This window comes from Cuculus canorus, chromosome 2 (assembly GCF_017976375.1).
Source record: "Cuculus canorus isolate bCucCan1 chromosome 2, bCucCan1.pri, whole genome shotgun sequence".
Taxonomy (NCBI): domain Eukaryota; kingdom Metazoa; phylum Chordata; class Aves; order Cuculiformes; family Cuculidae; genus Cuculus; species Cuculus canorus.
The window spans coordinates 62,012,329-62,029,550 of record NC_071402.1 but is presented as its reverse complement, the minus strand read 5'-3'; the positions used below and the strand labels follow the sequence as shown (position 1 = coordinate 62,029,550).

The window sequence follows — 17,222 nt, the reverse complement described above, 5'->3', positions numbered from 1 at the left end:
ATTTCTTCCGTTTTTCCATTCTACAATGATTGTTCACCATTTGTGTGGCTGTACTGACTATGAGTTCTAGTCATACGCACGATCCCAGTGTGCCACATGACAGGCCAATAAAAAACACAGGGCAGTTCCCTTCCTATTGGTAACAACTATATACTTCTGCTAAACTAAAAACAAAAACAAAAAACATTTCCATTCTTAGCCTACATTTGTTAAACTTCAGCCAACACGTGAAAATTCTTCCAAGCTCCAGAAAAATGGAAACTGCTGGTTGGAAGTGAAGCATACAACTTCCACTGCAGTAGCTGCAAATGCTCCTGGTATCATTCAAAGTCTAATACTGAGAGAAACTATTATGCTTACTAAATGCTTTTTCTTGGATACTTCAAAAATACAAAATTCCTGCAGTGAACGGGAACTGACAGTGGCGGTACTCTCATGCAAATACATGTTCCTTGCTATCAGAAGAAAAATTCTGGGAGTATGATTGCTAGTGAGGCCTGCAAGCTAAATTTGGCCCTGCACAGGTTTGGGTTTTTGGTTTTTTTTTTGAGAGCTCATCAATTTCGAACTACTGCCTGACCAGGACTGAATATCCCACCTCTTTGAAGGCATCAGACTCTCCTCCAAATATGGTTGCTTTAGTAAACTGAAAACAGGGTGGAAAGAATGGCTTCAGGTTCTCAAGAAAGAGAGTAGCTGCTCTCCAGGAAATTATGCACTTAGATGGTGTATGTTCTGAATCAAGATTAGTTTATTCAGGGACATAATAAAATCTCCCACTGAGATTCCTTTACTAAATCCATGGAAAATTCATGATGTAACAACTACAGCTTTTCATTTGTTAGTCATTTCTTTCCACTGTATGTTAGACAATGGTCACTTAACTCACACAGCAATTCCTGATGATATTACATTATCCTCATGACAGTAAAACAAAAACTACAGTGGCTTAAGCAGCAAGACTTCCGCATCTGTTTGAACAAAATCTATTCAAATAATCAAACACTTACAAGGGACTATTAAAAAGCACAATTAAGGTAAAATTTATTAATAAATGTTTAATACTTACACTTTTTCTGGTCTTCTGAAACTAAGAACCAATTTAATTTTATCTGATATTAAATTTTTTATAACCAAGTAGTAGGAAAGCTTTACTAAATCTGGGAGAGAAATGCTGCTTTACATGCCAGCCATGTGGTAACTCTTAAAGTTGCACCTATTAATTACAAACTATCTTAAAATTACAAAAGGGCAACTGAAAAAACAATAGCTTTCAACTATGTCTCAGTCCAAAATAATGGATTAATCTAGATGTAGCCTCTAATTTTCACCCAGGGACATTCTAGCAGACTCTTGCAAAATCTTCACAGTAGGTAATCTATTTGGGCCTTGGAAAAAAAAAATTAGTAGGCTTAGCATTCATTTAAAGAAGAAAGCCAGTCTTTAGAAGTCTGCTTTCTTCAGAAAAAACACTAAAAATACCCCCCATTCTCCCGCCAAGCAATTATTCAAACTCCCAGCTAATAGATTTGATGCAGACCTTGGGCACGCTGATTTTACAAAAACCGAGAAAAAGCAAAGTAAACAAGGAGACGATGTATTATTTGTGCTGTAACGTACTACTTGACTTGCATTACTCCCCAGCGCAGAGGAACTCCCTTGCTGGAGAAAACATAGCAAAGACAGTTTTACTGACCTGTGTGCTGCCGCCGATGCTTGGTGAGGGCATGACGTGTCCCGCCGGCAAAGCCACAAAGGTCACAGAGGAACGACTTCTCGCCTGTTGCAACAATAAACAGATGAGGGACTGCGGAGGTCACAGATCATTAAAACATATCTATCAAGGCTTTCAGGGTTACTAATTCCTCCAATCAAATGTTTCCATGTAAATATGTCAAATGGGAATGAAATTACCACTGCGGTTTATTGACTGTGATAAAATCTGAAAAGCACCACTGAACATAATTACATACTTGTCAGACCCATAAAAATTAGCTTTATTATCAATGGAATGGTTTTGTACAACTTCATTTCTGTTAGATGTCTTCCAGATGGGGCTGCTTTATGCACTTGAACAGTTTTTATGCATATCCTGATTTTTTACAATTCCCATACATCTGGCCTTTCTGTGCTGAGTAAAGATTGCCTGGAAAAAAGTTAATATACTGTTTATATGATTCTGTTTAAATAAAATATATTGAATTTACTAACAAATTAAGGGTACTGAGAAATTTTCAACAGACTAGATCACAGTCATCTTTACTTACCTTCTATTTATTAATAAGTATTAAATTATTTTCTTGAATATACAGAACAGCCCAGGCAACAATAAAAGCCACATTATTCAGTACCACTGGCAATTCAGCACTGTTTATGTTTCTAAAGTTTTCATGGCATAAAGAAACCAAGTCTGGGGATTGCTACTGAAATTGCAGAACTCTTATTCTTCATCTTCAAATGATAATACTTCATTCCAAATCTCTGGACCAATTTAAGAGATTTTGGCAAGCTCAATACTCATTAAAAGTGTTTAAATGCTCTCTTTTTAGTATGGCTTTGTTTTTTTTAATAGAAGGAAGGATTTTGCCTTATTGTCTATGAATACAGTTTATCATTTCACAGCAATATTTTTACTCAGTATGTACTAACATGCACAGCACTCTCAGCCCATGAAGGCCACACGGAAGGTCATTATGAATTAATAATGCTAACCTCAGATATAGACTCAATAACCTCAGATAAAACTAAAACTTCTCTTTTTTTTTTTTTTTTTTTTTTTTTAAGAAAGGATGGCATTAGTTATCTGGAGCCAAATTGCTTCCTTTTGCAGTAACATAGCAGAGAAGGGGCTTGCGATCTTGAATTCATTCAAACTAGCAGTCCTCTTCAAATTCTTCCCCATAGGGAATAAAATTTAGTTTCTGCAAAAGATGGCTGGGTTAAAAGGTCGGGTGTCAAATTACCGAGTCTTCTGTGAAGACAGAGGGATGAAAACCTCCCCGTTGCTAATTCTCATATAACCAGGCACGCTAATACATGGACTTCTGGAAAAGCACAGTGCCTCAGTTAACTTTGGATGCCATTAATATGAGCAAGAGACCATTTTGAGTAGAAGGCTCCCTGGAGAGCCCCACAGAGACCAGGTGCCCTCTCCCATCACCACCTCAACAGGGGCTCCATGAGAACCCCAGCTCCTGGCCCCAGTCACCTCAGTGCCGGAGTCCCTGGGCTCTGTGCTACAAGGAAGAAAGCAATTCCTTCAAAGTTTCCAAGGAAGCCTGAACTCTGCCACTAAAATGGGATCGTAAAAGTGCTTATTAACCTCCACCAGGTAGCTAGGCTATGAAATGCAGTTGGCACATACTAATCTCCATTTCAGAACAGAGGAAACTATCTAATTTCCTGCACCCAAATCTGGTCATGAAAAGCTGACTGAAATTTTATGAGATTTTAGCATCTTTTGAAAATTTGGTCCATTGATGACAGTATCCCAAGACAGCATCTAAGGTGTGAAATAATTTCAGTTCTTTCTCAGGAGTCAGTTCCAGCCACCTGTGACTACAACTGAATTAAAAAAAAATAGAAAGAAAGAAAGAAAGAAAGAAAATGGAACAGAAAAAGCAGAATAGAACTCCATCCTAACTATCACATGAAGAATGCATAGGTGCTAAATGATGTAACAAAGTCTGAGTTTTTTTGCGAAACATTTGTCAGTAATATTGCTGCTGAGGTTATATATGATTATTACAAAGAGATTTCTGCATAACCTCTCTCAGGTTTTTGGGTCTTATTTTTATCAGAATTTTTAGCATGTAGCACTACATCAAAATATCAAAGGAACAGAGGAATAGAAGGACTACACATAATGCTTAATTATAATTAAATATTAATTAAATTAATTAATTAATCAATTTTAAGTATAAATCTTCCTAACTAGCTGCAATGCCTAACACCCCAGCATAAAATTCACACTTTAAAGTTAAATGCTGTTCCATGCCTACCAAGAAATTGCTCATCATCTATATATTGTCATAAATTAGCTCATGTTGTGTTTAACATCTAGGAGCAGACTTCAGTATGGCCTGCAGCTTCAGACACTAATGAGGACACAGAGTAACCACAGTGTCTTTGCAAGCTTACGGATTTACAGGGTAGTTTATATTTAGGCCTTTGGAACAGCTTTCTGAGCCACAGAGAAATGATTCAAAACCAACCAACAGCTTTAAAATAGGGAAATTGATCCATCCTATAAAATGATTTGCCAGTTAAATATTCTACACTCCTCTAGGTCGGATCTGGGAGCTCTCATGCAAGCAGGGCTCTTGAGGGAGTCAGTGATGCTTTGGATCCGAACACATGAGACTGGAGAGGATTTGGCCCTTGCTTGTTGAGTTCAGGAAATGTGGTGATGCACTTGATTTTCTGCAACATTAATTTTCACACACACTAATGAATTAATTGCCCTATTGGTGTACTTATTTTGTTATACTTACAAATTCACATATCGACACAAACACACAGAGATAACTTCATGACCTGTGAGTTTAAGTTCAACAGCACAGTATTTTTTAGCTCTGGAGCTTGATGTGGGTTGAATCCCTCATATCTAGACATAATATTTCATTTGATGTTATGGGCATGTATTGATACATAGATGTATTTTACATTCTTCTGGATATGCTTAACAATTTTATCATTCCAACTTCAGAATTTGTGACTTTTTAACTTTTAGGAAAATGTAAAGGCAATATTTCACTGGCTGTACAGGGGGCTGATCTAACTTGCCATGTTTATATGAAAGCAGAAATGCAATAGAAAATGGTCCTTTTCTTAACAACTTGAATTAGTTTCAAGTGTGCCATTTTGCATTCAAATGTAGAAAGACACGGAAACCAATCCTTTATTTTCTATTAGAAAACAGCCACTGTCCCCTATCTCTCATTATGGTGCAGACTACAAGACCTAACAACAAAAATCCATATTATTGATCTAGCCAAGTCTCCACAATTATTCTTTAGAAGGAAACGCCGACGATAAATTACATCTGCACTGGCTTTTCATCTGCTGTTCGATATAAGTGATCTCTCAGGGCAGGCTGGAGACCTTAAATCGTCAACACCCTTGTCAAAGAAGCTAAGGAGGCCTGGGCTTCCTACAAACAGCTTCAGAGGAACTTTTAACCTACAGTTTCAAGCTATAGCACAGATTTTTAGAAAATGGGAAAGAAACTGTTTGGGAATAATAAATAAGTATTTTTGTTTCCAGTGAAAACACTGCTTTTGATCTCCGTGAGAAAATGGCCAGGCTGTAAGCGCAGCATGATTTTTCCAATTCTCTTTTTCACTTTCCCAACCACACACACGACTACGTTCCTAGAAGAGCTCAGATAATGTAATGTCAACCTTATACCGCTTTTCTTTATGTACTATAATTATATGAAGCCTAATAGAATTTCAAAATCTGCATTCCATACATTTATTTCTTCTGAAACCAGTGTCACATATTGGTTGTATGAAAAATGATATTTACTGTTATTAGCACTGAATGGTATTTTTAAGGACTTCGGCATATTTCACAGGCACTTATTTTCTAGACACTGCACTTGTCACAGCTTAAATTTTATTTAACTTCAAACCTAGAATTAACAATGCCTGTTCCATTGCTAAAGGTTCTGTATAACTTAAATCAATTAAATTTAAGCATATATTTTACAAAAATGCTCACTTGACCCATCTGAAATACATCACCAATTCTGATTTTTTAAAAATAATTATGGCTCCCTGAAAAAAGGAAAATCAAGCCTGTATTTCAGAGGGTATTGAGCATACAGTACCACACACACACACAAAGGCTGCAAGGAGAGAAAAAGATTCCTATTAAAAATAACAAGTGCTGAAGAGCTTATTACTTCTGTTGTTTCCTTTGCACCTGTACTCAGTTAAATGAGCTTCTTTACATAACACTTGATTGGTTTCAGTTGCCAGTGGCTCTATCCATTATTTAATGGGTAAGTGAAGGATTATCACAGATGCTGCTAAGAGGATGTGTACTTTTACATGTGTTTTACTTAAGAAGTGAGTTGTGTTTGAATGATCGTCCCAGAACCTCAATTAAACCAAATTCAGATGTCAAAGTCCTGATTGCTCAGGGATACAGTTTAGTGATTATCCAAGAGGTCTTTTCCAACCTGGTGATTCTATTCTATGATTTCAGGCCATGGCATGCTCTCCTCACTCTCCAGCCATTGCGGGGGAATAATCGGAAGTGAAGGAAGGCACCCTCCAAAACTGAAACAATTTTAACTTAATCGGCACAGAAGCGCTTGCTCCCTTTCTGCCGTTGACATCAGGACCTCTGCCTGCTACCCCGGTGCTAGGGAGAAACGCGTTTCAAACCTGTGTGAGTCCGAAAGTGGTCCTTCATGGCAGAGGCTGTGAGGAAAGAATAATGGCAGGTGGGCCAGGTGCACTTGAACGGCTTCTCTCCCGTGTGCAGCTTCATGTGGTTGTTGAGCGCCCACTTCTCCGTGAAGCTCCTGTCACACAGGTGACATGTAAATTTCCTGGGAAGGCAAGAGAGGAGGAATTAAAAGCCCGCACGTGCACAATGCAAACGGAGCAGCGTGTTTTTAACCCGAAGCGTGGTAAATGCATAGACTTTCGTGAAGAGAATTGCAGACCAGGTCTGTCATGTCTGTATAACCAGGCATTGATTTTTCTGTCGAGGCCTGGCACTTCAGCCATTTATTCTGCGCTTTGCGGTTGGGCCCAACGGGTTTGAAAAATTCTGTTACAGTCCAGTCACCCCTGAGGCAAATGTGAGAATAGATTTCACCTGTGCAGGCCCACACCACTTATCCAGGGCACGGGCTGTCAGAGCAAAGGCTAAATGAAAAGCTATCCATACTAAACTACTCAGACAATCACAGTGCTCGGTGCCATGCTGCCGCCGCCGCCGCCTTGCCGGCTTGAAATACTACTTGTAATAACGCCGTTGCGATAATAAACAAAAATTGCTTCCAAACGAAAATGCAGTTTTTAAAAGGGGCCGCAGAAATTGAAGTAAGTGTTTTCTGATAATGCGTTCTCCTCCCCAGCGTTACCACAGGAAACATAAAAGATCCCAGTCGTGGTAAGGAAGGGAAGAAAAGGCAATACATTCTGCTGAGCAGAGCCACCGCACTTCTTCGCTCTGCGAAATGACTTCGTAACAGCATGCAAAGCCAGCCTAAATCTAAAGAAACCTCGTTTCACATCTAGGTTTTCATGCTGCGATTTTTGTGAAAGCAGACACCACAATTCAGAAGTTTGTGTTTTACAGCTACAATATTGCAGCTGAAAAGGCTTTGTCCCCCTTTCTGATTTTGCTCTGTCAAAATCGGGCTGCATCTTCACATTACGCCTCACTATCTCGAATATAACATGAATTTTTATGCTGGCAAATTAAAAAAAAAAATAAAAGAGAGATCTAAGCCACAAATAACTTTTATTATTGTCTTGCATGACATTTTTAACGTTTCTTCATGTTTTACAGGATTAAAATTAGTTTCCCCGTTAAGAAAAATATATATACAAATATATAAAAACTTAGAAATACAGAACCAGAGGAATTCCCTAAATGTATTAAGTACATCTGACTGTATATACACAGATATCTCAAGAGATACGATGAAAAGCACCAGCTAAACTTTAATACCAGGGTAACTAGCTCAACCTCATCATACACGTGAGTCCACTTATTTAGTAGGTATGGAAGCACACTACAGGGTTATTGCTATAGCCCTGTTAATTCAACAATAGCAGCAAAAAAAAGCAGTGAAATACATACTATGACATTGCTGCTATTATTGAAGCGTTCAGCATTACACTGTAAAAATTCTCTTAATTATCTGGGAAAAATTCATACAGGCAGAGATGCTGCAAGAAGAGTCTGTGTTCTGCAGAGGACACCTGGATGTGGTGCAGGTCAAGAGGTGATGACAAAGAGAGATGACCAGGATGTCACTAGGTCAAGTTTATATGGAAAGTATAGATTTCACTTCTTTTACCTGCCTATACCGTAGAGAACAGCTCATTTGGCCTCCGTACAATTAGAAACAGGCTTTACACATCTAAAAATATTTAGCGACAAATTTGGTGGATTTCAGATATTCAGTGATGTTTTTGTAAGAATGGGTTGCCTGATGCAGCAATAATCGTACCATTTTCAACAGCAACTGCGCTAGCCCAAGGAATGCACTGATTTTCACTTGTCTAGACTGTTTTTCTCCCGTTTGCATTGTAAGGTCCATGTTTTATGCCAGCCTTATCTTGCTGGCAAGTACAAGCAAATTGATGAACCTGGGGTATGCCGCTGTCCATAATCTAGGAGAAAGCTAAATGTTTTAACATATTAATACCATAATTTGTACCGAGTAGGCTTTTTTCCAAACAGCTGTACAAATATAACAATTTTCATGTATGTAAAATACAGCTAACTGAAGATTTCTTTAAAGGATACAATTAAAAATGAATTATTTTTATTAAGTGACCTGTTTAAACAAATGCTATTTTTTTCCCAAAAAAAAATATTTTCACAAATAGAGAGTGAGAGATAAAGACTTGTGTACAGTTCTGCTATATCCCAAAGGCAAAAAAAAATAAATATATATATATACATGCTGAATTGAAAACAGACTTTCAAATTACTATATCACTTGATCACTGCTTAGTGGCACTAGCGAATGACAAATATAGCTAAATACTTCCAAATGCACAGTAAAAAAATATCATGTCCGTATATCTCCCTGACAGGTCTTCATGCATTTCACATTTCAAAAGCGTGACAGGGATCTTATTTCTAAGATAAATTCCCCTATCTACTTATTTCCTCGTGTATTTATTGTGGATCTAACCTTCTACTACAAGAAATAAATAAGCAGGTTAAGTAGATGCTATCTTTTAACAAATAGTTTCTCCAGACTGTATTACAACTTTATGAATGACAAAATAAATCCCTCATTTTTAAATCCACCAAGACGTACATTTAACAGTATTGCACCTATTGAACCTCAGTGTGTACTCTATTATTCACACACAATAAAAATGTTAAAATAACACTGAGAGTCTGTCTTTGAAGTGACAAAAGCCAGAAAAATCAGAATTAAAGCTGCAACTCCATCTCTAACTAACCCCTGTATGTGCCTTTGGTAGCAGTCCAAATAGGGTTTGTGACCTTACTTATGCTACCTTTGTATTCTTTTATTTTTTTCCTTTCCTTTTCTTATTCGTCTCCTTAAATGGAGAGGATAGAAAATGATCATAGGAGGCTTCAGTGAGGATAGTGATTTCTGTCTGTCTGAGGTTCACAGACAGTAGAGCTGCTTAGAGACTTCAATTTATGGACTTTTGTAAATAAACAATCGTTAAATTAATCAGGCATTTTTTGTTTCTCAGTGGTTTTAGACTTACGGTATTATAACAAGTTTCTATTGCTCACTTCCAACATTTGCGACAGAATTTCATGCAAGAATCACTGATCAAATTTTATGACAGCATGTTTCCATTTTCTAAATGTATGTTGAATAGTTTTACTCAAGTACAGGATATCAACAGTACTGCTGCCTATTTCCTGGTGGTTTGCACCCACCTGTGTTTAGTAAAAGCCTTTTAATTTTCCTCAAAGAAGACACTGCAGTACCTCCTGTTCTCATAGGCTGGTTCATGGCAGCAGCAGCAACTGTGGCTTACAGGGAACGTAAAACAAACGTACCCACTCAGAGTTTAACAAGGAATGAATTTTTATTCCCAGGGTTCCTTGTTCATTCAACACACAGGATTGGCCTGCTCTACAAGCATCATTTGGTGGACACGAATTGGCCCTTCAGAATAGTTCTCACACAAAGTTCTCTGATCCATTTTTTTCGACATTTTGGAACGTAACCCATACACCTCAGCTCTTTAATTTAATTGTTAAATCCCAAATTTCCGTACAGAACAAGCAATAATGACAAAATAAACTAATTCAAATTTTTGAAAAATACACTTTCACATGATCCATCAATGGGGCCAGCAGAAATTTCTACCATCATTCATAAAAAGACAACAGCTATCTTTTACATGTACCAATGGAGGAATTGGGGACTGTATTATATCTCAGCAAAATCTGATAGTAGCACAAGAAATATATGCCATGTTAAACTCACATTTCTGGCTCAAAGCATATACTACGTTCACCAGCTCTTCTGTCCCTATAGTATGTGACCTCTCTATCTTCACTTATCTTTCCCGATCCTATGTCCAGCCATCTTTTTCTCAAAGTCCTCCACCTCTGCGCCTATTTTTGCCATCCTTCTAGCTGCTACTTAAAACCTACTACACACAAACACAGCCTCCTATCTTCACTCTTAACCTGTAATGTTCATATTGACAAATTTATAGCCAACCAATAAGGGTATCTTAAAGTGGAAAAAAACTAAATTTTACTCAAAAATACACTGTATGCATATAATTAGCACATATGAAGCTTAAATGTTCTTTCCTCTTCATGAACCAATATATTTTCCCAGGTATGGTTACATAGAAACTGAGGACAACTGAAGTTTTCCAATCTCACAGTTTCTGCACTGGAAATCACAAACCCTGAAATCTGACAGAAAATTGCATTTTCAGGAACTGAAAAATTCAAAATGTAGTGGAGGATGGGCAGGGAAGGCGCTTTGAAAATTTCATAGTAATTTTTCAGCATTGAATCCAGACACTTATTAATTCAAATATTACTATACAAAGTGTAGGCAGAAGATATCAATGATATAATTATACTGATTCCATCACATTTCCTAATAAGTGTCTACCAGAAACACAAGTTTCCTGAATGATAGGTATCGATACGAAATATTCTTACTTGTAATAGTCTTGCAAGTCTTTAAAGAGACTAGCGTGGCAGTTGGATGGAAAGCTGTGCAACATATCTAAAAGCAACACTGAACTATGTACAATTTGTGCAGATGATGAAAACTGGATCATGACTTTAAGTGGTAAACTTAAATCAAACAAGTGAATGCCTTTCTCTGAGTTCGTGAAGTTTGCGGCGTTTATCTGGCTTTATTCTGGTAGCTCAAAGCCTGATGCTGAAATATGTGTATAAAGTATAATTTCACCACTAAATTGTACCTGTTGTTAAGCATTTGCAAATAAATGAATGAATGAATTAATTAATTAATTAATTAAATAGTTGTATTCTGGTGTCCTAAAAACCCAAATGCACCTTGGAAAGCTAAGTAACGTCCGAGGTGATGTATCACATTCATGCAAAAAGCAAACTAAATAAAAGAATATGGTACATTCAACTCTCATGTTCAAATTGGTCTGAAAACTTGACTACATCTTTTTCTGAAAAGTCTCTCTGAAAGTGCAGAGGGGTTCTGCACTTACTGGCACTCACGCTTCTTCAGCTCTGAGAGAAGAAAGCACTTTCCCAATTGCCACTGCCTCCACTCTCAGTCTTAAAATAAGACTCTTCTGTCTGACTTGTGCATCAGCAATAGGTTATGCACATCTATTTGTGACCTTTGCTTCAGCTTTGAAGTATCACCAATTTCAAATTTGCCTGTCCTAACACACTGGGCTGAATGCCTTGTGCCACAGAAGTGAGAAAATTGGCCCATTGCCTTCAATGTAGTAGCACAGCAGTGGAAAATGTAGGCCTGTAGCTACAGGTTGTTTAACAGTTTTGATGGCGATATACAATCTAGAAGAGCACACATCTTACTCTGCAGTCTCTCTTATGACTCTGTGGTACATTTTGAGGTGAAATGTAGTCATAATTTAGTCTTGTTGCTTTCCCAGGCAACTGAAAATAGTTGTTCTGTTGAGATGGCAGTGACTATTTTTACATCATTGCATTTCAGAATAGAAGCACACTTTGTATTTTTATCTTCCAAATTGAAAGCATTTTAAAACACAATCAAGGTAAACAAAGTAGCACTAAGGGTTACTTTATGTAAGAGAAATAGCCTTACAAGCCAGCAGAAAGACATGATGCAACTACCAGACACAGCCTCACCATTCCCGTTGTATTCATTAAGGTGTAATGGAAAGTTTTAAATTTATCGTCTTCCACAGTGTTGTAATATTCTGTCAATTTTGTAACATTAATCTTACTGCAGAGCTTTTTATAATATAGAATCACTTCAAATAGTGTCACAGCCTACTGTTTAATGCACATACGGGTATGTTTCATTAACACCAGTCTTTGAGTTTTTACTAGAACATACATATAATGTAGAAAAAACTGAACATCTGTATATAATAACAGTGATTCAAAAGCTTATACCAATAAAACTTGCAGTTTCATTTGAACACTTTTTTTTCTTTACCTAGAGGATTCTAGAACATAGCACTAGAACCCTGAATTAACACAATCTAATAAAATGTGCAATTTTTTTTCAGTTCCATTACCTTTATTGGTTGTTCTCCATCATATACTTCACAGCTGTGACTTATAGTGCATGTGATAATGTTTTTATATAAGATAGGCTTGGTCTGCCCTAAACCTATTTATTTTTCTTTTAATTTACTTTGGAAATCTGGCAGCTGTCCATCATAACACTGGTAGCTTAAAGCAGAAAAGCAACACTGACAGTGATCTGTGTCATTAGAATAAATTAATCCAAACAGCCAATCCAATCAACTCACAGACTGGCGGGTGCTTGAAAAGCAACGCTACGTATTAATTTCAAGCTAAATCTTATCATCCTCTCTCAGACAGGACACCCACTCATGTAATATCTGACTCGTTATTCTAACACACGTTTGCAGGAGCAGACTGTTAAGTGTGAGCCTTGCTGTATATGAAGTTAAGAGTTTAAGCCAGAGTTTTTCCATGAAAAGTTTCCTCTTCAGGATGGACATCTAACTAGGTCTAATTGTCAGACTAGAATGCAGTCTAACCAAATAAAATATTTGAAAAAAAATCAAACCCAAAACTCTACTAGACCTGGAGAAAGAAATTTTCTTTCTTTCTCTCTTTCTCTCTCTTTCTCTCTGTTTCTCTCTCTCTTTCTCTTTCTCTCTCTTTCTTTTTCTTTCTTTCTTTCTTTCTTTCTTTCTTTCTTTCTTTCTTTCTTTCTTTCTTTCTTTCTTTCTTTCTCTCTCTCTCTTTCTCTTTCTCTCTTTCTCTTTCATTCTCTCTTTGTCTCTCTCTTTCTCTCCTTCCTTCCTTCCTTCCTTCCTTCCTTCCTTCCTTTAACTACCCCTGTGCTAGAGCATATATAATTTCAAAACACAAATAAAACTCACGTCTCTATATTCATTAAGTGCTGGAGAAGATCAGCATTTCTTTGCACATTTGCAATCAGCTACTTTGGCAGTTCTCACATTTCTTATTTTTCTCTCATGCTAAAGTCTTCCATTCTTGGCATTCTGTCCTTCTATCCGAAACAACCCCAGCACAAGATGGCTAGAAACCAGCAGATACAGACTCTCACTCTAATCCACAAATTAGGCTTGATTAAAACCTTTATTAATATATGTTTCTTTAAACACTAGAAGTCTTTCAAAAGTGATGAAAACTACTCTTTTGCTAACAAAACATTGGAAACACTGTTTCCAACAATGAGTTTAATTTAGGTCACAATGACATCAGAGAGGTTTATTTACCGCAAGCTTTGTTGCATCCAACAAAGCTTTAATCTGTGACATGCTGTAGCTTGTAAAACAGCACAGTGGTGTGGTATCAGAGAAACTACGCCATGCCATACATTTCTAAAAATGTCTGGTGTCAAGCACATTACACTCAGCAACATCATCAAGAAGAAAGAGAAGGGATTTTTGGGGGGTTGTTTTTTGTGTTTTCAGTTTACACTTACAGCTGAAACAGCCTTTGAAAATTCCTAGGAAGACTTCACGTACTGAGAGACAGCTGTTTTTATGTAATCAGAGATGACGAGAGCACGATGGTTTTATGAAGCTGAAAATCAGGGCAGACCATAGGTTTCACAAAAGAAAAGGGTGAGAATTTAACACTTGCTTCCACAAACCTCAGAACTCACCCAGCATCAGACAGAGACGTCTCAGTAGGACAGAAGGGTGGGAAAAAAGGAAGATTTCAGCACATACAAGACAAGGCTTATTTTGCTTGTTCAAGCCAGGGTTTCATTAAGTATGCAAGAAACCAAGGAGCACGGTGGCTAAGTCCACTATGGGCTTTGGGTATCAAACCACCCTCCAAATCCAGCCACATCTGGCTGACCCCCTGCAACTCTAGGTCTTTTTGGAGCACCTGGGGAAGTGGTAAGCCATTGCAGATAGAATAACAGAGCCTGGAGAACTACAGTGGCCCGACGGACATGCGACTGCTGAAAATGTGACTAAGACTAAGGCTTTAGCACTGTTACACTCACTTGTAAAGAAGGTTCCTCTTAATTTTAACCAAATGCAGACTGGGAAGTATATGTATCTGTAGTTCAGCTACTTATTAATTATATTTAACATATGCAGTCATGCTTCAGACTTCTTAAAATATCAGACTTATTCAAATCCACGTGCCTGTGATAGTTTGTATCTGGCGGTTAATTTAACCTCAGTTCAGCTATGAATGCTAGTTGTTCACCTGCTTGTGATAAGCCCAGATTCTTCTGTTTGTTTGTAAACCTCCCCAGCATGGTCTAATTCTAATAGAGTCATTTACAGTATAAACCTGTGCTGCAATACTGATAAATAGACAAGATTTTGATTATGACAACTGCATTTGAAAAGTATTTTCTAAAAATATAGATAGTTCTATCAAAACAAATAATATTTAATTCAGCATGGATGCATGGTTAGTGTATTTCTTTATATTGAGGAGAAACAAGAGAATATTTCCTTAGAGCTAGAATATACGATATCTTAAACAGAGAGGGGTGCACAAAGCCTGTAGGTTTTTGTGTGTTACTTGGGTGATTTTTTTTGCTTTTAAATCAAACTACTCAGTCAAATAAGTATTTTACAGACCACAAGATTAAAACTTAGATTTTTTCTTTTAACTCAGTTTTTTATTAAATTAATAGGGTTTTTTTAAGAAATCTTTGCTGTTTTTAATTTACTTTCACATGAAATCATATTGAATAAAATAAACCTGTCATTTATAACAAAATTCAAAAAGAAAACCGTAAAATCCCCTAAAGGAAAAATAAGACTATATGCTGAAAATAACATATTACAGTCTTGATAAAAAATTAAAGAAAGAAAAAACAGTGATATGGCTTTTATTTCATTCTCGCAGTGATAATTTACTACAAATTGTTTTTTTTAAGGTTACTTATTTAAGACCTGTATTTAGAAAAATATCTGTACAGTCTTATGAGACAATGACTGCTGGGTTTTGATTTTAATAGGCTCTCAGAATAAGAGTCCACAGTTGTCACAGCAGAGCAATACCAACTTACAGCATGATTTTACTGACATCAGTAAAATATCAGACAAACTCGGTTTGACTCAAATCAGCTATAAGCAATATTTTTTTCTAAACCTAATATTATTATAATGCGATTTTTCATTATTAGTCCAATTCAACTTGTATTGAAGTCAATAAGATTATACTGAGTTCTATAAGTATTAGATCAGGCTCTGTGATGATGCTACAGCTACAACAAAATGAGTCTTGTCAAAAGGACTATGATAAAGTACATCAAGCTTATACTGTTAACAAATTATTAGTTTATTAAAAACTCAGTTTCCAAAACGTCATTTACTTTTCATGTGTTTGTTTATTGTATCTCAGCTGGTATGACCTTAAAAGATTTTACAGTACTTATACAAAATTTCCAGTTTAAGCATTGGACAACCTTTCAAGACCTGTTTGAAGCTTGGTTTTGTAAAATTTTTTGTTCATATCCTTGTGATTTAGGCAAAATACCATAGCACACAGTGGGCAGAAAACGCTGAATTAGGTTGACTTAATGTTATTTGTGATAATAGTGGAATCACAGTACAGCGAGAGATAAGACTGATATAATTGTTTTAATATAACATGCAAAATGTTGCACATGTGGAGCAGAAGAACTGAGAGCAAAGAGGAATATTATATGTCTGAGAAAATAATGAAAATCCAGCTAAAATTCATGGTCTTTTTAATTTCACACATTTTGCTAAAATGCCAAGTGATATTCAGAGTGCTGTGGTGAGTCTTAAATCATATATATTCTGCCTACTGTAAAAACTGCACATTCAAAAATAATTAAAGCCAATATGTCTAAACTACAATATACAAATTGATGTACAATCTCATTAAAATATACCGAGATTTCTGTTGAAAGAATCCCAGGATTCAATGGGAAAAATGTCTATTTGGGAGTATTATATGGTATTTAACACTATTTTAATGTAATGTTTATCACTAATGTGCCAGCAGAAGCTTTCTTCTCAGAAGGTTTACTCTTTGAAATTAAAGAAAAATTAGCACATGGAAAGTGCTTAATTGTTGTTCTTTTCCTATTTTGAAATGGAGGAGGTACATTACATTGCCAAGTTATGCATGTATTTTTAATTAAGATAGTATCATTCAAGGTTGTGATTCCTAAGACAATTTACTATTTCAAACTGCAATTCTCCTTCTAAATATAAACACAAGGGGATCAGAGCATTGTTGCACAAATCATTATGTTTTTAACAGCTGTTCATTTATGGTCTCTACCATTTTGGAAACAATAGGAACACGAACAATTGACTTCATGCACAGAAATGTATTCTTCTGCCAGGTATGTTTGCCTAACCGGTCATGTTTCTGTTATGTCTTACCTTCTTGTGACCTGAAGATTAATTTTCTTAAGAGCCTTCCAAAGAATTCTAAAGAAGTTCATTATTATTTTTAAATAGTTGGTACTGCTTATTTACAACATCAACAACAACAACAAAAAACCTGTAACAGAAATTATAAGCACTCTGAAGACTAAAATCTGAATAAGTATTTCCATTTTTCATGGTTTCATCCTAAATCTTCAGATTGACAAAACCAGTAGATTTTCAGTACAGCAAATTACTTTTATTAAACTACATTTCAGATGGATTTCAATCATATTTTATTACCCTTTAAAATTAAATGAAATCAGAAGATTTAAGAGATTAAATGCCATTAAAAAATATTAGACTGTCTTTCCTACTATAGTGCAATTTTATTTCTAAATTTTCTTTTCATTCTGTCCATACCAAAATAAGCCCCTGCCAGCAACAAAAAAAGTATTTGATAAGTTTAGATCATGGACT

The 17,222-nt window shown here is 36.3% G+C and overlaps 1 protein-coding gene across 1 annotated transcript in view; it reads right to left on the bottom strand.

The window, feature by feature from the left end:
• The window catches only part of ZNF407 (zinc finger protein 407), a 344,964-nt gene that overhangs the window by 133,474 nt on the left and 194,268 nt on the right, over window positions 1–17,222 (bottom strand). Inside the window, exons 5-6 of the mRNA XM_054059750.1 lie at window positions 6,396–6,562; window positions 1,697–1,780 (exon numbers count right to left, since the gene is read on the bottom strand). Of these exons, the coding sequence (XP_053915725.1) occupies window positions 1,697–1,780; window positions 6,396–6,562 (251 nt within the window). The remainder of the gene's footprint in view (window positions 1–1,696; window positions 1,781–6,395; window positions 6,563–17,222) is intronic.